This window comes from Diorhabda sublineata, chromosome 6 (genome assembly GCF_026230105.1).
Source record: "Diorhabda sublineata isolate icDioSubl1.1 chromosome 6, icDioSubl1.1, whole genome shotgun sequence".
NCBI lineage: Eukaryota > Metazoa > Arthropoda > Insecta > Coleoptera > Chrysomelidae > Diorhabda > Diorhabda sublineata.
This window is the reverse complement of record NC_079479.1, coordinates 10669726-10690567: the sequence shown is the minus strand read 5'-3', so window position 1 is coordinate 10690567 and position 20842 is coordinate 10669726. Positions and strand designations below refer to the sequence as shown.

Below are 20842 nucleotides of genomic sequence, written 5' to 3'. Positions count from 1 at the left end.
ATCTGATTTGAAGTAACAAGTTCATAATTTTTCCGGAAAAAGGAATAATCTGACAACAATGTAAATACCACCACAAGACCCTTGTGCACAAAAATTTATAAAAATCGTTTCGGAAATAATTGAGGCTTTTCATATATAAAACTCATTCTGTATTTATTCCATTAATAATAAAATTAACTTCGTTTCGATGTTCAATTTATAAAAATTGATTCCACCATTGTATTTCTTGATTTTTGTCAAATATCTCACTAATAAACTATTTAACATCATTTGTTTATCTTTATTACATAAATAAGAACGTAAATTTCATTTAGCGGTCATATTTATTTTTCGAAAAATAAATATTTTTAGAAATAATTTCAATTTTAAAAGTTTTCTCATAATATAGTAATTTTTACTTAGAGTATTTATGTGCCCGGGTAGCTCAGTCGGTAGAGCATTGGACTTTTAATCCAAGGGTCCAGGGTTCAAGTCCCTGCTCGGGCGGATTTTTATTTTTATTTTTAATATTTGTTTTAGAAGAATTTTATGTGGAATACAATTACAGTACAATATAATCCTTTAATAGAGGAGGAATACGATGAACACTTTAAAGTTACATGTGAATATGGTTACGATTTTTGGAAAACAGTCACTTTTCCTTTTTTGGACGTAGAGTAAGTTTATTAATTTTTATTTTTTCTATTTTCCATTTAAATAATTCGCTGGAGATTCGATTTTGATTGGTTTTTTATTTTTTATCTGATGAAAACTCATTAGATATTTATTTTATTGGGAAAATGAAAAATTAGAACATTTTTAAATACTTTTAGTAGAAAGATTTTTTTATATGAACGACACAAATTCAAAACTTGTTTTCTTTGAAATTATCTCAATAAATTGGAGAGATATTCTTCAAACAAAATATGTTGAAATTCACATTTCCTGTAAACTAGTTTGGAATCAGTTTTGAAATACTATCAAAAACAAACAATTGATTCAAGTTCATCATATTGTGAAAATACTCATAGGTAGTTTATTTGTTTTATTCCTATACCCTGTGACTTGGTGTTTCCTTTTATGATGATACGGATATCAAATATTCTGGAATAGCTATAAAATCAGCACAAGCTAGGAGTGGACAGAAAATTACAAGTCAAATTTTAGTAAACAATTATTAACCTTGATTTCTTTAGTCTTTGACTTTTGGAATGAAGCGTACACCCCCGGTGTGTCACAAATTGTTGTTCAGCAAGAAATCGAAAGTATTTTTCTTAGACGAACAATGGAAGATCTTGAGCTGGGGATAAGAAACTTACGGCCGCATTGATGAGGACAATTCCAAGAGAAGATCTTTTTTTACTAGTAAAAATGCACTTGTAAAGTCTTGTGGTCATATACCTGCGATTGTCCCGTTTGCTAGCTATAATAGTCTTGTTATACGTTCTTAAACATCTTTCTAATAGTGGCGCTCCCTTTTGTACCTATTTCATGCACAATCTTGTGTCATTTTTCGTAAATCATCTAATGATAATAAATTTGAGACCTATTATCACGTTTTTTCATGTTGAACTATTTTAGAGTAGCCACAGGAAATCCAGTTGTATTCACATTAACTCCACCAGAATGTTACATGGAAATACGATACGGATACGGTACTACCGGCAACAGAGTATCTGGACCCGTACGAGTGGGAGATCCACTCACTCTAATGATCTACATGAGAAGCAAATATGGTAAGTTGCGAATTGTACAATGATACTACCAAAATTTAGCTTTTGATAACTGTTTCCTAAGTCATTCTTTTCGTCCTTCAAAACTCCCAATTTTTTTGGTTCTTTTTTTTTTAGCTACTTCTGCAAATTTTCTTTTTTCTCATATTTTATCTACTTACTCATTATATTTCCCTTTTACAGTATTCTACTCTCCTCTTTCTTTTTGTCTTTTAAGTTGTCTTATACCTAATTTTTTGTGACTTTCTCATTATCTTCAAGTGTCTATTCGTTTTACCTCTTTTTAATTTTTCTTTTTGGCAATCTTTCCTTATTAATTTCACTACTTCTCTTTCATCTCTTCTACTAACATTTTGTCTCTATTCTCTTCTTCCTCCGTTTCTCTATTTCTGCTTATTTCTCTCCTTCTGTATTATTTCTTTTGCGTTTTTATTTTCCTTCTTTGCCGTTTTCTCTGTTTTCTTTCTGTTTTTGCTTCCCCACTTGATTGGTGTCTTTCTTCCTATTATACTTCACTTTCATCTTGTCTTTTATTTTTAACAATTTTGTTATTTTTTTCTTTCATTTTTTGCAGATGGATTCGATATCGTAGTTAATGACTGTTTCGCACATAATGGAGCTACGAAGAAAATCCAACTTATAGATGAATACGGGTACGTTTTTCTAACTACATAATAGTGTGAATCATTCTGATTAAACGCGAGAATGGTGAAGAAAGAATCACTAACAGCCAAACACAACTAAACTTTTGTAACATATCTAAAAAATAATCATAGAAGTGCCTTCTTTCATTTCGAATTTTCCTACAATGTTCGTTGCTAATAGACAAGAAGATTTACAATCGAATCATATTTTAGTAGAGTCAGATCGACCTCCTCTACCACTTGATGATAAAAAACTGATCAAAATATAATTATCGATAGTAGACATACCTAAAAATCATCCATTAAATATTGAGTGGGAGGTCCTCTTGGCGTTTAGCATTACCAAATATTTTTTTACGTTGATTTTTAGCCCCTGTATAATAAACGTTTATACCCTTCCGAAGGTATAGTTTTTTCTAACTTTATTTTACAATCGATCCTCGAAGAATGATTAGATGTCTTCCATATGTCAATTTTATATAACGTCATCTACTACCATCATATTTTGAAATCGAAAGTCATGTTCCTGTATAACAAGTTTGTGACATTGAACGTCTACCTAATGAGTTTAGTGATGGGACTCGAGTGATTTTTTCTCATTCGAATGTCACTCGAGTGAAGATAAAACTCTAGTGATTTTTGTTGACTCGAGTCACTCGGTACTGGTAACTTTCTCATTCGAATGCCACTCGAGTGAAGATAAAACTCGAGTGATTTTTATTGACTCGAGTCACTCTGAATATAAAACTCGAGTGACCAAAATTTTAAAACGAATGAAACAATATTAATGTTACATTAAAAATGTGTATTCATTTTCGCATTAATGTAAAAGCTGCTCAAAAAAATCTAAACGAAATGTAAAAAAAATTGAATTTTTCTTCAAACTAAACCCGTCATACATAATTGAGAAACCTCTTATATTAACTATCAGTCATATTGAAATATTATAATCTACTACTAATAAGTTCTAATCCAATTTAATTTATTCTAACAAGAAACTTTCATGAGATCCAAATATGAACAGTTAGTATTATTACACAATTAATTTAGGTAATAATAAACATGCTTTAAAATTAACTCAAATAAACTTAACAAAAGAACAGAAATAATATAGTTTTGAAGAAATAACAAATTTAACTGAAATTACTGTAATAACTACTTAGAAAAATGATATGATCAATTTTTTTTCCTTCTTTGATTACATATTAGCGCAGCTTTAGAAAAAACTCGTTCTGAAGGAACATAAGTCGCTGAGATGCATAAATATTTCTTAGCTAATTTATACAGCTCTGGGTAAATCAGTTTCCTTTTCACCCAGTAAACATCTTTTGATTTGTAGTACGTTCCGAAAGTTGTGTAACAAAATATTCCCATAAATTATTCACGTCCTTATTTTCTGGTTGCGGTTGGCTAGACGATGAAGATTTAAGACTCCGATTCTGTTCTGATGTTAACTGAATTTGTGGATATAGAGGTAGAATCAATTTCATCAATAATGGATTGCATAGCCTTATCAGCATTAGATTCTACGCCAAAACCAATTTTCTTAAATCTCGGATCCAAGTAGGTAGATTTAGCTGCAGTTTTGTTTGATTCTAAAATACCTAACCGTTTATCAACAGCATCAGATAAATATTTTTTTTAGTTCTTGACCAATGTCTGTATTTACGATCTTTTTTACCAGTGTTGCTTGAACATTTCTAATCAAAGTGAAGATAATGTTGGATATTTCTCTCCGGATAAGGCTGCAATGAGTTTTTCAAGAGGTTTTGAAAGATCTACGCATTCTTGAACCACTTCCCATTAAAAGTTTTGTAAATTATTTGGTGAATCAGGCATATCGGACATAGTTGCTGATAAAGCAGTTTTAATTTTGAGCATTCTATCTATCATTAAATATGTAGAATTCCAGCGCGTCTTGCTTTAATTTGATACATTCCATGTCAATTGTACGTTGCATTTTCAAAGTTTGTAAGACACTTTTGTGCTTTGTTTGAAATATGTGATTATTGATTGGCATTTATTTCTAATTTCCGTAAATTCAGGGTTAGCTTTCTTACAGTCAATGATTGTTACAATTTTTTCTGTAATTTGCCACTCATCAAATATCGACTTCAACATACTTGATAAAATAAAGGAAGAATGTTCCTCCTATTTTGAATTATAAATGAAATGTATTGTAACAGTTAGATATGCTTTGTTACTGTCAGAAGTCCATAAATCTGTTGTAGCAGCCATATATTCAATTAAATGTAGAATATCTACAATCACAGTGCGTGGGACATGATAAGCATCAGGATCAGAATTTTCTCTTTTAAAGATTTCCTGGTGGGTAAAACATAGTCAGGATTTCCTTTAATTTCCGCTATTTAGAGAGGTTGCAAGTCTTGACAAATCATTTTAGTAAGAGCTGAAGAAATTCTTTTTTCTTTTTGTAATTTCTGATAACGCCGTTTCTTTGAAATAGAATTGTTAGTGGCAAACGTGGAAGCAGAACTCTCACCTTCACTCGAAAAACATGCTTTTGACGAACTACATTCACCACCGCTATCCTTGTACTGAACTGGATGTTTATTTTTCATATGAGAAATCAAGTTAGTTGTATTACTAAAATCTTTTGTTTGCAAAACTTACAAATAACGGTTGTTTGTTCTAAATTTTTGTCAAAAAATGACAAAACAATTGCTTTTTTTACACGTTTACTCATTTTAACCACCTAATAATAACATACAGACATAAATAACCAAAAACTTGAACAGTAACAACTCGCACAAACAGATTTCTGCGTAATTTGAAAGAACCTACAGCGGGTAAATTTGTCACACCTTTAATTTCTCACTCGGCTCGAGTGGTACGAGTCAACTCGATTCACTCGAACTCGAGTTGTGAAAAATTGAACTCGAGTAATATAAAAACTACTCGAGTCATGCAAGTGAAAAGCAACTCGAATCCCATCACCAAATGAGTTGTTATTCCTAGAAATTCTAATAATAATTTTTGACGTTTTTTTATGCCAGTATCCAACATACATTTCAAATTATTTACTTTCGGGAATGATCAAGGCCATCAATATCGTAGCGTGATGCGCTCTTTTATGTATTAGTTTCTCATTATTCTTTCCTTTGATACACATGAAAATTTAACGACATTATAAGTGTAGTAACTTTTGTTTATTACAAGGATCTTGTCGGATCTTGCATGAAAGGATAATAGATAGCACAGAGCATTACCGAACGTTCTATAGTGATCCCATCTCAAATAACTGTGGAGTACTAGGAATTAGATATATATTTAAGAAAGGATGTAATCTATGGGTCGTATTTACCAAGTATAAAAAAATTGTGAACCATAATAGATCATCAAATTGAGTTACAGTCGCAAATGAGATATGAATTAATCAATGACTGATAAAATCGAGAGGAGAAGCAACTGATTGAGTTGGTACAGAAAGAAAGTAAAAAAGTCGACGGAGAAATCAGAAGCCCATTATATAGCCGTTTTTCCTCAAGCTAAGAATCTTTCCACACCTCAAAATTTATGATACTCCAAGGAACGTACCTCATAGAACTTCCACTAAGATGTAGAAGCATTTGAGAACACAAGATACAAGAATAAGCTTTAACCCTATCTAGGATCAAAGCTATTTAATACACACAGTTACCTAAATTCAAACCTCTAACAATTAAGAAAATCCCTTTGGACTAATTCCACCTCCTCACCACCGAAGAAGAGCGACTGCAATCAATACCCATCAGTTTACAAAAGACAAATCCTACACATTTCTGGATGGCCCCAATTTATATAACTATAACCATCTTAACAATAATAGGATTGTATAAACTCCGAAGACTACACAGGACACCAAAAGAGCCGGAAATCCAACAAGATACAACACAATCACAATCAGTTTTGATCGTTCCTTACAAAACTTCTTCGAGAAATGGAAAAGTCACAGTTCGCTGACCCACGTTTCAAATGTGGTATTGAACTTCGGTCATAACAAACACAAGTTGCTGATCCTCAATTCAACAAATATTTTATTAAACTGAAGATCCTGCTGAATCACATATTTTTAATTTATAGTTGCATATATTTTTTGTATATAAGATCGATCAAAAATAACTATTGTACACTGTAATTATTAATAGTGTCGTTTTGCTGTCCAAATAAAGTATTTTTTGTATAGAGTGACTTATGTGGCTGTAACCTTTAATTTAATTAATAATGTTACCGATAAAAGTTGGGCATGGTTACGTAAAAGATTAAACTAATGCATATTGATTATTTTTTTTTGCAGGTGCCCCGTGGACGAGAAATTGATATCAAGATTCCGAGGTTCGTGGTCTGATTCCGGAGTTTATGAAACCCAAGTTTACGCTTACATGAAAACTTTCAGATTTACTGGTTCCCCTGCTTTATACATCGAATGTGACGTTAGAATGTGCCACGGCAGGTGCCCGGTAAGTGATATTTTCCACTCAACAGAACCATTAATTAAAATATTAGAGCGTTTATACTCATTCAAACAGATACGATTATTATTGACCTTATGCAAGTGTCTTCTGGATAATATTCGTATACTTCTCATCTTTTTAAATCAGTTTCAGCTTCGAATATAGACGATTCGAACCTTTGGTCGTAGTCAGCGGACGTACCGCAATTATTTATTCAAAATAATGGCGCTTTATCGTTCCCAGCGGAATGTTTGTTTCTTAATTCATTTCCCAATAGTAATATAAGAATATTTATTGATATTTATTTTTATAAAATTACTATATTTATTATTTGTTCCACTAATTTTTCGCGCGCTTAGGAAACAAGCCTTTAAATAAATTTTGTTATTGATCATACTGTTTTCTATCCTATTAATGTTAATATTCACTTTAGACTTACCTTTTTCCGGATACATAATACTTCTCGTATCATTCTTATTTGTTGAAGTTGTTATTTTATTTTGGTAAAAGGATTTTTCTAATTTTGTGCCATTGATTTATACTCCTCTTTTTCAAAAATTTTACCTATTTCTCAATTATATAAGCCTTTCACTTTGATCCTAATTTCATCTGGATTTCACTGATTTCTCTCATTTCATATCATTTTCTCGATAGAAAAAACATTCCCCACTAAATGGAGTACAATTACTCATTCACACTTATCTCTAACTAACTCTAATAGTCTAATCAGTTTTCGTCTGTACTTTGTAGTAATTTGTTTTCTTTTCCATTTATTTCCACTTGTATGAGTGATTAAATTTGGAAAGTTATTTATGTTTATCGTCAGAATTCATTATCCAATTCCAGCCTGGAAAAGGAGATGTTAAAAACTCGAAACTTTTTATAAATTAAGAATAAAAGTATTCGTAGATAAGAATTCTTTGTGTGTTTTAAAAAGCTTAATATCCACATACACTAGTTCAGAGATGTATCAACTGCATTTGTTCATTGAAATTATTGTTTCCAGAGTCAAACCTGCCACTGGAGAAACCTCAAAGCTGTCCGAAAAAGATCCATCAACAACAATACTTCTACTCCATCTCCGGTGTCTTTATCAGAAAATGTTAATCTATTTCAATCTTTAAGGGTGCTCCAGGAGGGAGAATTAGATGATGAAAAAAATATTACAACATCGAGTAAGTATTTTCTAGCTTTCTTATCTTCCTCTTAATAAAAATTCTTCAGTTTCAATTGTTGTGAATATTTCTCAATCATTTTTATTCACATATAAATTTTATTGAGAATAATATGTCTTTTGCTTATCACATATTTTTGAAGCCTCCACTATTGTTTTCCATTTTTCTCTGTCCTGCAGTTCCAGTCAGTACTCCCAGAGTACTTGCATATCTTTCACAATTTGATCTTCCCTTCTATTTTTTGGTTTACCAGTCAATCCTTTCTAGTTCGGTCTCCATTCTGTAATTTTCCTTGTACTCTATCGTTTTTCCATTTTTTTAATATGTCCAACCCTAACTGGTCCATGAATTTTCCTAATTATTCTCCTCTGATATACCCTTAGTTGTTTTCCGTCCATATTTGTTAATCTCATAGTTTCAGCGGTGTAAATAAATACTGGTTTAATCGCGGCTTTGTAGACTCTTAATTTGGTTGCTAGGCTAATTCTCTTTTTCTAATATGTGGCAACCCTGATGGTTTGTTAGCTTCCTCCTGTTCAGTAGCTGTCCAGTAGTTTCCCGCCAATTGTTATTTGTAACCTCCAAGTGGCTGTGAGACGTCGTGCCGTGCATATAGTATTTTATTGTTTATGGTATTGAGTGTGTTTATGCCCTTGGTAATCGATCACTAACGTATGTGGGTACTATGGAAAAATAAAAAGGAAATAATTCCTGAATTCTCGCCATTTCTAAAAAGAAAACTGGGGATAAACCTATATGGATTTACAGGCAATACAACTTTGCTTTCTATTGTGCCTAAAAAGAATTATTCAGTATTGAAACAGGGGAGAGAAAAAACAAACCTGAATTGGTTTGTTACTACAGTAAAACTAAAACAGTCGGAGTTTTCTTTTTTCAATTTAACTAGAAATTTGAGATTGATACGTTGCTCAATAGCCGGACGTCGTGGTTTAGATACAGGATCGTGCTCCATTCACATTGTTAATATTCTATTTTCAGTTTTATTTAATTTTATTATTAATATTTATTTTATTACTATTTAGTTTTCAAATTTTCCTTCTTTCTGATTTTTTCTATACCTATTTCCTACTACTTTCTCTTCACACTTATCATTCTATCATCAATTCCTAGATCTCAAATATACTTTATCGAAAATCCATACCGATTAAATTAATTTTTTTCCCTTATTGATTCTCCTATTATAAAGTTTTAAGATGCCTTTTTTCGCTTTCTTTTAGGTTTCACATTATCATTTTATTATTAGTAAGATCTATTTGTTTAACCAGAATTTCATGATTCACAGGTAACCAAAAAGGCGACCCGAACAACATATGTTTGAAGACTGGTTGGTTTTCAGCCCTATTAGCTTTGGGAGGTGGAGGTATGTGTCTTCTTGGAGGAGCCCTTCTTGCTACTTGTACCAGGATGAGAAAAGTTGCCATAGAAAAAGTATTAACCGGAAGTCATTTTAATGGATACATGAATCACAGGGGAAGCATAAATTGAATTTATTTACGACGCTAATAATATTTAAGATTTAAATTATTGATTGTTTTGAATGCTAAAACAAATTCCAAAATTTGTATATATTTCAAACTAAGTAGAATAACAAACAATGAGTTAGAGGAAATTCTTATATGTAGTTGGAAATGTTTTGGCTCAAGTATTTTGGAAAGAAAAGTTTTGTTTAACAGCTAATTATCAAAGCTGTTATCCAATTTTTTTGTTTTCGAAATTGAATAGTTTATCTCCAAAACATTTCCGAAATTTCCAAGACTTACTTGGTTCAGAAGTAGATCAAAATATTGAGACAAAACCACAGAGTATCGATTAACAAAGATTCATGGTTGAAAATTTGCTTATTCATAGGTTATGTTCGTGATGCCGCGCATGCTTAGCAGACTTATGATTTTTCTTAAGCGGTATATATTAAAAATATTATAAACAATTAAAAAAAGTTGTCCAACCGAACTACTGGTCATGTAAGTGCAAAATTTTATTATTTTTCTAACCTAACATAACTTTTAAATGCAGCAACAAAGGCAGAGAAAAGACTCTAAAGAATGTAGTTGCATTCATTCAACACTTTACCTCGAGAGATGTTAAAAATTTAGTTCATGCTAACAGTGTGGCAGTGTAAGAAACTGATTTAAAGGGTCACTGTAACTCCCGGAATTTTGCGAAAATGCCGAGACGTCATATTTAGGAATGGGCAAATCAAAACAATATATCGAAATTTTCAAACAATATCGATTCAAGCAGAACAAAAAATATCGATATTTTGATTTATCGATAAATAAGAACATTCCATCACTTTCTTTAGGCTGGAAACCATTTTTTGTTCGCACCGGATTGAAAATTAGTTTACAGATAAAGTTAAATATTTTTAACAAAAATATATTCTTCTAGAAAACTATGAATATTTGCATGATAAATAGTGATCAAACTTGAATCACGCCAGTCCAATCATGTCGTTCGATCGTCAAGCACATTAGAGTTCTAAGCTCCAATGTCATAAAATCTAAACTGGTCTTGGAATGCCTGGACAATCTAAATGAGCTACGTAAGAAGAAAAAATTTATCCTCCAATGAATTCTGGAACTCCTTGGAGTGAAGGTAAACGAAATAACAGATTCGCTAAGGAAGGGGAAGACAAACCTTTTATAGGACCTGAAGAAACGAATATGGCACCTTAAAACATACATACACACATAATACATGTAGTAAAAGGTGAAAGCTTTGATTTGTAACAAGCTGGTAGAAAAACGGAGTTGATGCATTTGGAATGGTACTACAATCAAATTAAAATCATCAGGGATCATCTTGCTGAGGTTCTTAACCGTCACCCTTCGATCTTTCAGCTTTGCTCATTCCTCTTTCGCAATCAGTTCGACCGAAAACGATGGCCGGCCAAAACTTTATTTGCCATGGACGTCTGTACGCCCGTCTTGGAATTTGTGCATATGTTGTACGCTCATACGCTTTTCTCATATACCTCACACAGTTTGGAATGAAAATGTCCACAGAAGAAACGTTTTTCACGGTTAATAACATAAGAATTGAAGTTGTATACTCTCGCTCGAACGGGAGCTAGGAAAAAGGAAGTTAGTTTCACTAAATCCTGCCTATCAGCTTTCCTAGCACACGTAGCTCCTTGGAAACTTTCTTGTTACCAGTTTTTCTATATATCACTTCTTGAATTGAATTATTGGAATTTCAATAATCATCATTTTGATCTACTCGATACGTAAATACGTACTTGAACATACACGGAGAATTCGACATATTTATATAATTTTCAATGGCATATAATTAATAATATTTGTTTTTAGTTAACTTCTCCTGTATGTTCGCCGAGTGTATTTTATATAAACTATTTATTTCGGCTTACATAAAATACGAAACTTTTAAACATTGTATATATTACTGAATTAAATATATAAAAGTACATTTTCATTTTCATTTATTCCCTCTAAAATTGTTTCTTTTCTTTATTTTTCTCCTCGTGAACTTCCTTCTTCATCCCAAATTCTTTATCGAAGACGTTTTCCTTATTGACTTTCTTCTGAAAAAATCCAATTTCCCTGGATAGAAGAAATGAATTAATTGCGGGAATTAAGTTTAGCTGGCGTTATCAATATTTATTTTTTTCTTAAAGCTTTATACAAAACAGAACTTTTAAGTTACTTCAATTAATATAGATAATACCAGTAGTGGTTCCAACAATCATTTCATATTTTTAGTAAATACATCATTATCAATTAATAATAATACATACCCACAAACTAGATCTGTCAAATTTTGACTTAATTTGAAGATTTATCATAAAACGCAATAAACTAACAATAACTGACACAAATTAATCCCAAATCCATATAAAGGTACGAAGTTCATAGCAATGATAGAAACGTAGACTGAGAAGTTCCTCCTTGTTCGCTTTGCGCATGCGCTGCGTCTCAGCGGGTAATTTTGAAATAGTATTTGTCCATTGGTAGATTATTATTATTGATGGATTAATTTCATGTCAATAAAATGTTCATTCAAACTGTAAAACATTTTTATGAAATTGAGATTTACACGAAAAAAGTTCAAATTGAGCTTTGTTCTAATCTATTTTTTGCATATTATTTAGTTTGATTTTAATATTAATTAACAATAACATTCTTCGATTACAAGAAACTTCAGAAAATTGGATTTGAATTAGTTGGTTATTAGTTTTGCTTCATTAAAATGTTGATACCAAAAGTTGGTAATTGTTGAGAAAATTTTTTCGATGAAATTTGGATGAACTTTTGTTCTATTAACAATTTTTTTCTAAAATTAATTCAAATTGTTCTCTTTTGATATTACTAACACATTGACAACATTTGGGATTATAATGTAAAATATTAAATAAAGAGATTTGAGTATAATACTGTTTTTTATTTCAAATTGCATAAATTGTTACAACAAATAACTTTTCCTCAACGGAACTTTTTTTCCAGACTATCATATACAAGTAGTATAGCCATTAAATGAAAATTTACATATAAAAATAATCGAATACTGAATATTTTCATGTAAGTCAACATTAAACAAAAAAATAGATTTGGAAAATGTGTATTTATTAATTAGATATTGAATTTGTAATTGTATGTACATAGAAATCTGTAATATGTTCATAGTAAAGTACGTATAACAATTAACAGAAATCACTTACAACTCAGAATAATTTAGTTACAAAATACAAGTAAAATTAGTTATAAATCAGAAAGAATTAGTTACAAAATTAAAGTAAGCCAAAATAAATATTTGCATGAATTGAAATAATCGAGTTATTGAATATATGCAGAACTTGTTGTCCATTTGTGATAAAAATAAATATTTGCATGATTAAACTTACTCTAAATATGTCTGAGATTTTCCTTTATGCTTAGTGTTAAAATACCTAATTAAATTGCTAGAGCAAGTAAAACATTCCTGACAAAGTGGGGATACATTTGTAAGTGAATCAATGTCCTTTTTAGAATGCGCTTCATTGCAATGCCTAGTTAAATTACTCTTGATGACGAACGTTCGATGACACTCAGGACAATTAAATAATCCAGTCTTCAATTCCTCTTCATTCTTACTTTCCATAATAAATAATTCAGATTTCAGTTCTTCTTTATTATTACTCTCCATAATCTACTTTAAGGTTATAAAAAATGATATTTGTAGTTAAGTAATATGATACGTATATGTAAATATTACACATTTTACTTACTTCAATGATTTACCTATCAACACAAAATATATTTACACCTAAATATTAACGCATAAGTATTTAATGATTGAGAAAGAAATCAAGTTTCTACCAGGAGCTTTTGATGACTTTGACTCTGACCGCGCAGACGACGTTACGTTCTAGAGCATGTGCAAAGCGAGCAAGGAGGAACGGATCCGTTTGACATTTACCCACTCCTAGTTTTCTTAGTTTTTTCTGTAAAACTTACGTGTAGAAATGTCGTACCTAACTTATAATATTCAAAAGGAAACTGGATATTATAGTTAAAGATGATTTACAATGCATAAACGCCAGCAAAGAACAAAAATACGGTAAAAGATTCTGCGTTGGTTAACGAAGTTAGGTCCACGAGGTGTGGCTATTAAATAACGAGAATAGCGTTGTTATAGAAAATATACGCATGCGTCATAGGTTATTATATGTTTAGCCTGAAGCCTACTTTTTCGAATTCCATGTTTATAGTGTCTGAAAATAAACCAGTTTAGCCGTTTCCTTCGTTTGTATAGGTGCTGTTTTTTGTTTTGCCGTTAAATGATAGACAAAAGCAACGGATTGTTATGAAATTTCACATGAAATTGAACTAAAACTTATAATTTATTAAAACAAGTATATGGCAATGAATATTTATCGCGTCCACGTGTTTTTGAGTGGTTTATGCGAAATGATTTACATTCGTATCGCTCTTTCACGTCAAAAATGGATGAAAATATTGAAAAATTCGGTAATCTTGTTGACAAAGATTATGTGCGGCGATTTTTACATAAAAATTTAAACATGCGAAAGGTGTGTGATTAAAAAATATTTGTATTGACACTTTGAGAGCGATTGAAAACGACTCAAACTTATTACAAAAGGTAATAACGTGTGACGCATATATTTTTTTCATACTGTACTGTAAAGTCGAGTTTACAGTCCGGAAAATGGCACTTTTCGTATCCTTGCAAATAATTAGAAATAAAAAATTAATTAACATCAATAACTAAACTTTTATTTTAATTTATCGAATGTTAACAGTAATGGTGCAACTACTGTTACCAGAAACATTTATTGTAGTAATTACTGGACGTACTTCTTTATTTTCAATAATGCTGGAAGATGTGTGGTTTTGGTTCAACACTTGTACAAAAGTTTCACCTCCTTGTATCATTCTTTTTGCTCTCGACGGATTCTTCCACATACTTTTCAGTCATTGATGAACTCTTTCATCTACCATGCCGTTTTAAAACATTGATATCAGCCCAAGCGTTGGCCAACAGTCTTTCTGAAGCAATGTCTGGTGTGCTGTTCTGGATGCTCAAGATTGAGGAATTCAACAATTTTTTTGGTGCCCCATCAACATTATGTATCCCAGCTCTTTGCCCTTCGCATTTTCCTTGTCTGTAGCCTACCAAAAGTGCTTTTATAAAAAGGTGTTTTCGAAAATTTCTATATTTTCTGAACACATCTATTTATTACACCGCATTACTGTTGATCAAAGTAAAAACCCGTCGAACCTGTGTTTTTGTGTGATTAATACGAACCACTAACTGAGAATCATTATTCTCTACATCGTCTACTTCTAAATTATAAATGTCTTCCCTTCAACAACCTCCGAAAATGCCAATTAATGCGATAACTTTCACCAGTAAATAGTCTTTGTCTGGGGCGTCCCTCATAAATGTTTCAACTTCTTCCCTTTTGTACCTTTTCGAAGACTTAATTGAAATAATTTGCTCCTTCGTCGCCTCATCTATAAACATCTATCACTTCCCGGACTTATAACGTAAATAACTATTTACTATGATCCTGAAACAAATTGCTAATCCAAGCGCTGGAAGAGTTCAACGTCGGCAAGGGTAAAAAAAAAACGAAAATTCAAAGCATCTGAAAATAAAATTGCTTACCAACATTATCATCCTCAAGTTCTTACTGAGCTACGTGAAAGAATAAGATAAAAGACGAGCCGAATTGTGATAGAAAAAGTCATGGCTTCTTCATCAAGATGATGCGCCAGCTCTTTCCGCACTGTTTACCAAGAAGTTTCTAGCCATGTACAACGTACCAGTGTTAGACCAACGGATCTTGCACCGTGCGACTTCTACCTCTTTTCTAAGGTCACATTTGCATTAAAAGGAACAAGATTTGAGTACGTTGAAGCTGTGAAAAGAAAAAGCGGCACGTGTCTTGAAGGAACTGAAAGATTTCCTACAACTATAATCAAAAACCTTGATATTTCTATCAAGCGTCAATTTGAATATTGCTTTTTGAAATAAATGAATTCGATGCTTTTTAAAAGAATCAACAAAATTTAAAACGCCGCAATTCTTAACTAATTGATGTAAGAATTTTTTGTTATACTTTTATACATATTTTTATATTGTACTTGACCATCATTTCAGTCCCAGACAATAGATATATAAGTATTCGAAAGATCGGAGATACATTAGAGTTAGTACACTAACTAGAGTGTTTAATTTTGCCACAATCCCACTACAAAAACGCTCAAAATCTTTTATATCATCCAGTTCGTTATCTAATAGCCACACCTCGTAGCAGAAGCTCTAAGCAGCTCATTAGGTAGTGATGACTGAAGTCGCTAACACGAAACCAAAACATACGACGTTTTCAATAATATTTGTAGTATTTTAGAAAAGACGAAAAATCTTTTGTGAGTCCTGTGTCCACGTCCATGATCCTAAATCAAAAACAAAGAAGTTTATAGCATGAAAGATAGTATAACCATCAAAATATAAACCATAAAATCAAAATCAGTGATTTACGGTACAAACTGATACAAAGCAATTTATCGAATTAAGAGGTAACCTTCAATTATATCCGTTCAAGCGTATGTTAGTTAGATTCTAATTTTTGAAATGAAATCCTTAGAACATCTCTAGAGTAATTGCATTGAATTTTGAAAAGGGTATATTGAATAATAAAATCTCTTTTAGACCATAACATTTTGTACTGCGAGAAATGTTATTGATCAACTAGATATGTATCAGAGAGATAATTACTCACTTCTGTTATCGTAGAGACATTTTTTTGCTTCGCCCCCTTGCACTTATCTAATTTACTTACTCAAACTGCTACCATATTTGAACGAAGAACTTCCTTCCTGAATTATTTTTCAGTTCGTTTCCGTGTATGGATGGGCCTTGGATATCGATGAACAAGCAGCTTAAAACTCATTAATTAGGTATTAAAATGAATTACTGCACAGTATCGTCTCATAAAATATACTTATGATATGATCTGATATGATATAATGATAATTATAAATTGCACAGTGTCGCTATCTATATTTTTTATTAAATAGAAATGTTGCAATGAAAAAATAATTATTTGAGTATTAAATAGTATATATCCTGTACCTACCCAGATGATCGACAAAAACTTACCGTTGATAACGTGCAAATAGGCACTCGCAGAGTCCAAATTGGACGGACTGCACGTGTAATTGCCAGCATCTTCTGGTCTGGTGCGGAATATAGTCATTGTACTAATTGTTGTATCTGTACCTTTTCGCGATGTGCGTATATCAATGGCGCTTTGGTCGTACTTGAGCACTCGTTCACCATCGTGATACCAAAATATGTATGCGGGTTCTTCTAAGGACAACGTTATTTTACATTTGAGCTGAACCGTACTACCTCGTTTCACATAGATATCAGATTCTCCTTCTATCTCTATCTTCGGAACTAAAAATAATAAAAGGATAAATAAATTAGTTACGAATTATTCATTTAAAATAAGAATAGTTTAAGAAAGGAAGGTTTTAAGTGCCAATGCCATGATATTCCAATTATTGTTCAAAATACGAGGATGTATTTGTATCTAGTTAGCCTACACTAGTTCCATGCATAAACAAAATATTGCGTGACCATAGCAACGAACAATAACTTATTAGAAGTGTCAGTGTAAAGTTTGACGTCAAAAAAGTAAACCAGAGTTAAAGATGTCCACCGAAATTGTGAAAATCGAAACATTGGAGTATCGAGCCATCATCAAGTACCTGTATTTAAAAGGGTTAAAGGTTAAATTGGACTGCAAGCTTCAAAAGTGGTAAATTTTCCATTGAAGATGATGACCGATCGGGAAGGCAAGTTTCTGTGTCAGTTCCCGAAAATATCGATGCAGTTCATGACATGATTTTATCAGACCGTCGAATTGGGCTAAAGCGGATATCTGAAGCACTGAATATTTCATACGAACGCGTTCATCATATACTTCACGTCAATTTGGACATGAGAAAAATTGCTGCAAAATGGGTCCCCAATCGTTTGAATGTTGACCAAAAGCGTGCAAGGGTAGAAGCATCGCGTTGGATCTGTGCTCGATTTGAACACGATGTAGACTTCTTAAACCGAATTGTTAGTATGGATGAGACTTGGGTACATTTCTACGATACCGAAACAAAGCAACAATCGATGGAATGGCGACACTCTGGTTTTCCAAGACCTAAGAAGTTTCGTGTCCAAAAATCTGCTGGAAAAGTTCTTGCTCCAGTTTTTTGGGATTGCCATGGAGTAATTATGATTGTTTTTTTAGATGAGGATACAACAATAACTGGGAATTACTATTGGACATTACTGACCACTCTACGGGAAAAAATTAAAGAGAAAACACGCAGGTGTTTGTTTTTGCAGGATAACTCCACTGCACACAGATCTCATGTTGCCATGCGAAAAATTCGTGATTTATGGTTTGAATTACACCCCCCTTATTCATCAGATTTGGCACCGTCCGACTATCATATCTTTCCTCAACTGAAAAAAAGTTTAAAAGGTCTTAAATTTTCTTCCAACGAGGAGATAATAAAATCTGTGGAGGTCTGGTTTACAGAGCAAAGAGAAACATTTTTTTAAAGGTCTAGAGACGTTGCAGGTTCGTTTTAATGAATGTATCCAATTAAGAGGAGAATATGTTGAGTAATAAAATATTTTGACATTGAAATTTTGTTTGGTTCTATAGTAGGCTAAGAATTTTTCAATATATCCTTGTAAAGCTTGAAAGGAGGTACTATAAGACGAACCAATGTTTTCAGGGACATGGTTTATAGAAATGCCAAATAATTAGGATGAAAACAAAGTTTTCTCATGTTTTCTGAAATATCTCGTTAACTGGGCAAAATATGAAAAATTTTCTTCAATAAAAAAATGATGGTGAGAGAATTTTACAATAAAAATGTTATTACAAATTTTTCCTTTCAAAAACACACGAGGTAAAAATAATATACAAATCTAAAGCTGAGTACTTAATAATTGGGAAAAAAAATTGATAAACCAATTCAGGTACTATCGGGATATAGGAAACTTACTCAAACATGAAAATTAAAGAAATGTTCCTGTTGGTCGTGATAACATCAGTATACAAATGAATAAAATTTTTAAGTATATTGAAGAAAGTCCCCGCAAATGTTTTATCTTTCAAGGACTCTTTGATAAAACAGCTAATTGCGATTCAATGTAATGAATTAAAATGCAAAATATATGTTTCTTTTTCAAAACAAATGAATTTCTTCTATAGATTAAGAAGCTAGTATTAATTGTTCTTTGATTTACTTTTTGCACAACACCCATAGACGCTACCGTCAAAAAGTTCTTCGCTTCTTCTAAACCCCCCACGTAAACACAGACACACTTATTTACTGTTCCCGTCATTACTTGCAAACTATCTACTTTCTACTTTTTGTAAGCCCTCTGGAAACTTCTTCATAGTGGTAACCCCCCAGCGAAAGTCAGTTTGCAAAAATTTGATAGAAAATTAAAAATCGATGGAAAATTCTAAAGGACTCAGATATTCCGAGATGCAAAGTATAACAACGAGTTTTGGCCCGCTAAAAATTTGCAGATCATCGACGAGTAGTCATAATTTTGAAAAGAGCGAAACGATGAATAATAAGCTCTAGAGTAAAGTACCTTTCTTTTTGACAATATCGAAAATTGTTATCAAGAAAAGATGTTTAGAATTAAAAATAGCTTTCAAATATCCAACATTGTTTATTTACAATAAAAAAAATTTTTTTTCTACATTTTCTCTGAGATTGCGTTGGAAATTTAAGTTTGCATATTAATGCATTGCATTTATTAATTATAAATTTTATAACATATAAGTTTATGAATGTTTTAAATTTATTCAACACTCTATTATTCAAAGGGCAACGTGTAAAAAGGTTCTAAAATGGTATCAGTCAAATGTTAGGGTATGATTTGTAAGGTTATATCTCAATTGTTCTAGAAGTTACAACAAATTTGAAAAAAGCAAATCAATTTTTATGTATATTTCATAGTTTTCCAGAAATTGTGTATAACCGGAGAAATTTTTAAAAATTTGGATAATGATTTTTTGAATATAAACTTATTTTTTTTTCGAAATTATGCATTATTGATTGTTCAAACTTTCAAAAATCATTGTTAGTTCGTGAATAAAAAAAATAGTCACTGGATTATATTTTTATCGCAATTTGGGTACTATTGCTAAAGATGAAATTGAAGATGAAAATATCAATTTTCATGCTAGAGAATTCCATTAAACAACATTTTAAAGCGTCTTAAAAGTACTTTAAAAAAGATTATATGTAATTGCATCGCAAAGTTGACCATTTTTCCGTTAGTCGACGTGAAATTTTAAAAAAATTTCGTTTGATAAAAATATTCAACTTTCAATAAATCATAGCTCGGTTTATATTATGTCTAAAACAAATTTAAGAAAACCAATCTCTTTGTTTTCTTATAAGATTTATTTTTTTACTTACTTTTTCTGATAAAACCAAAAGTATTTGAGTTATTCATAAAAAATCGATTAAAAACGTAGGTATTTTCAATCGCACATAATTAAAAAAACTATTGATTTTTCAAAAAAATACTAACAACATTTTTTGCTTAGAATTTGGACCACTACCAATTTCCGCGGTTACTTTTAACATAAAAATTTTCATCCCCTTGTTGGGGCGGAAGTCACATCTTGTGCAACAGCACGCTTCGGCGTAGGTTAGATTTTGCTTTTTGAGGGTATTCCCTACATGCTGTCCAAGTTTCGTTAAAATCGATGCAGGTTCATGGAAATCGGAGGTAAAAACCTATCCCGGACTATTTTTGATATATCGTAATTTGGAATTAGAATGATTTTTAGATACTTCTACCAAAACTACTTTTGTAATATAATGGTATGTCACTATTTGAAACATATAGAAAAAAGAAAAAAGGAAGTAGAAAATGCTGCTAATAAGTTATAACAATAAAAATTTATTTTCCTCGAATTTCTTCAAATAATTTTATTCGATTTATTCATTTTTGCAATTCTGGTGTTTTTACCGAAATAATAACATCACTAATTCTTTTTTTATAAACTCCAATAAATCGTTTGTTGAACAGAGAAGTGTGAAAAAAGCCATGCAGAAGTAGCTCAATAATTCAATAATCATTCTCCAAATGGGAGTCCAATTACGAAAACTGCAATTTGGGGAATTGTGAATCGATTTAAGGAAACTTCCTAATTGATAATCATCGTGAAAGTTAACGACCAAAGACGGCAAATGATGACACAAATACTAATAAGCTTTTTTTGTTTTTGAAATTATTTTAGCATGTTTGGAAAAAATGATGAGAAT

At 31.5% G+C, this 20842-nt stretch overlaps 2 protein-coding genes and 1 non-coding gene across 9 annotated transcripts in view; 2 read left to right on the top strand and 1 right to left on the bottom strand.

The window, feature by feature from the left end:
- LOC130446008 (uncharacterized) overlaps positions 1-9491 on the top strand; it is a 38897-nt gene extending 29406 nt beyond the window's left edge. Inside the window, exons 7-12 of the mRNA XM_056781971.1 lie at positions 520-656; positions 1561-1715; positions 2287-2365; positions 6654-6816; positions 7817-7985; positions 9289-9491. Coding sequence (XP_056637949.1) covers positions 520-656; positions 1561-1715; positions 2287-2365; positions 6654-6816; positions 7817-7985; positions 9289-9491 — 906 coding nt within the window. The remainder of the gene's footprint in view (positions 1-519; positions 657-1560; positions 1716-2286; positions 2366-6653; positions 6817-7816; positions 7986-9288) is intronic.
- Trnak-uuu (transfer RNA lysine (anticodon UUU)) lies at positions 414-486 on the top strand. Its single transcript has one exon. It is a non-coding gene; the product is annotated as a tRNA-Lys (tRNA).
- A 1899-nt stretch (positions 9492-11390) lies between the features above and the next one.
- Positions 11391-20842, bottom strand: part of LOC130446011 (hemicentin-2-like) — a 251683-nt gene continuing 242231 nt past the window's right edge. For 4 of the 7 annotated variants that reach the window (XM_056781979.1, XM_056781977.1, XM_056781978.1 and 1 more), the window contains one exon: positions 11391-16931. In XM_056781979.1, the coding sequence (XP_056637957.1) occupies positions 16474-16931 (458 nt within the window). In that variant the 3' untranslated portion in view covers positions 11391-16473. The remainder of the gene's footprint in view (positions 16932-20842) is intronic. The other 3 variants (XR_008910094.1, XR_008910095.1, XM_056781980.1) reach the window with 3 other exon arrangements.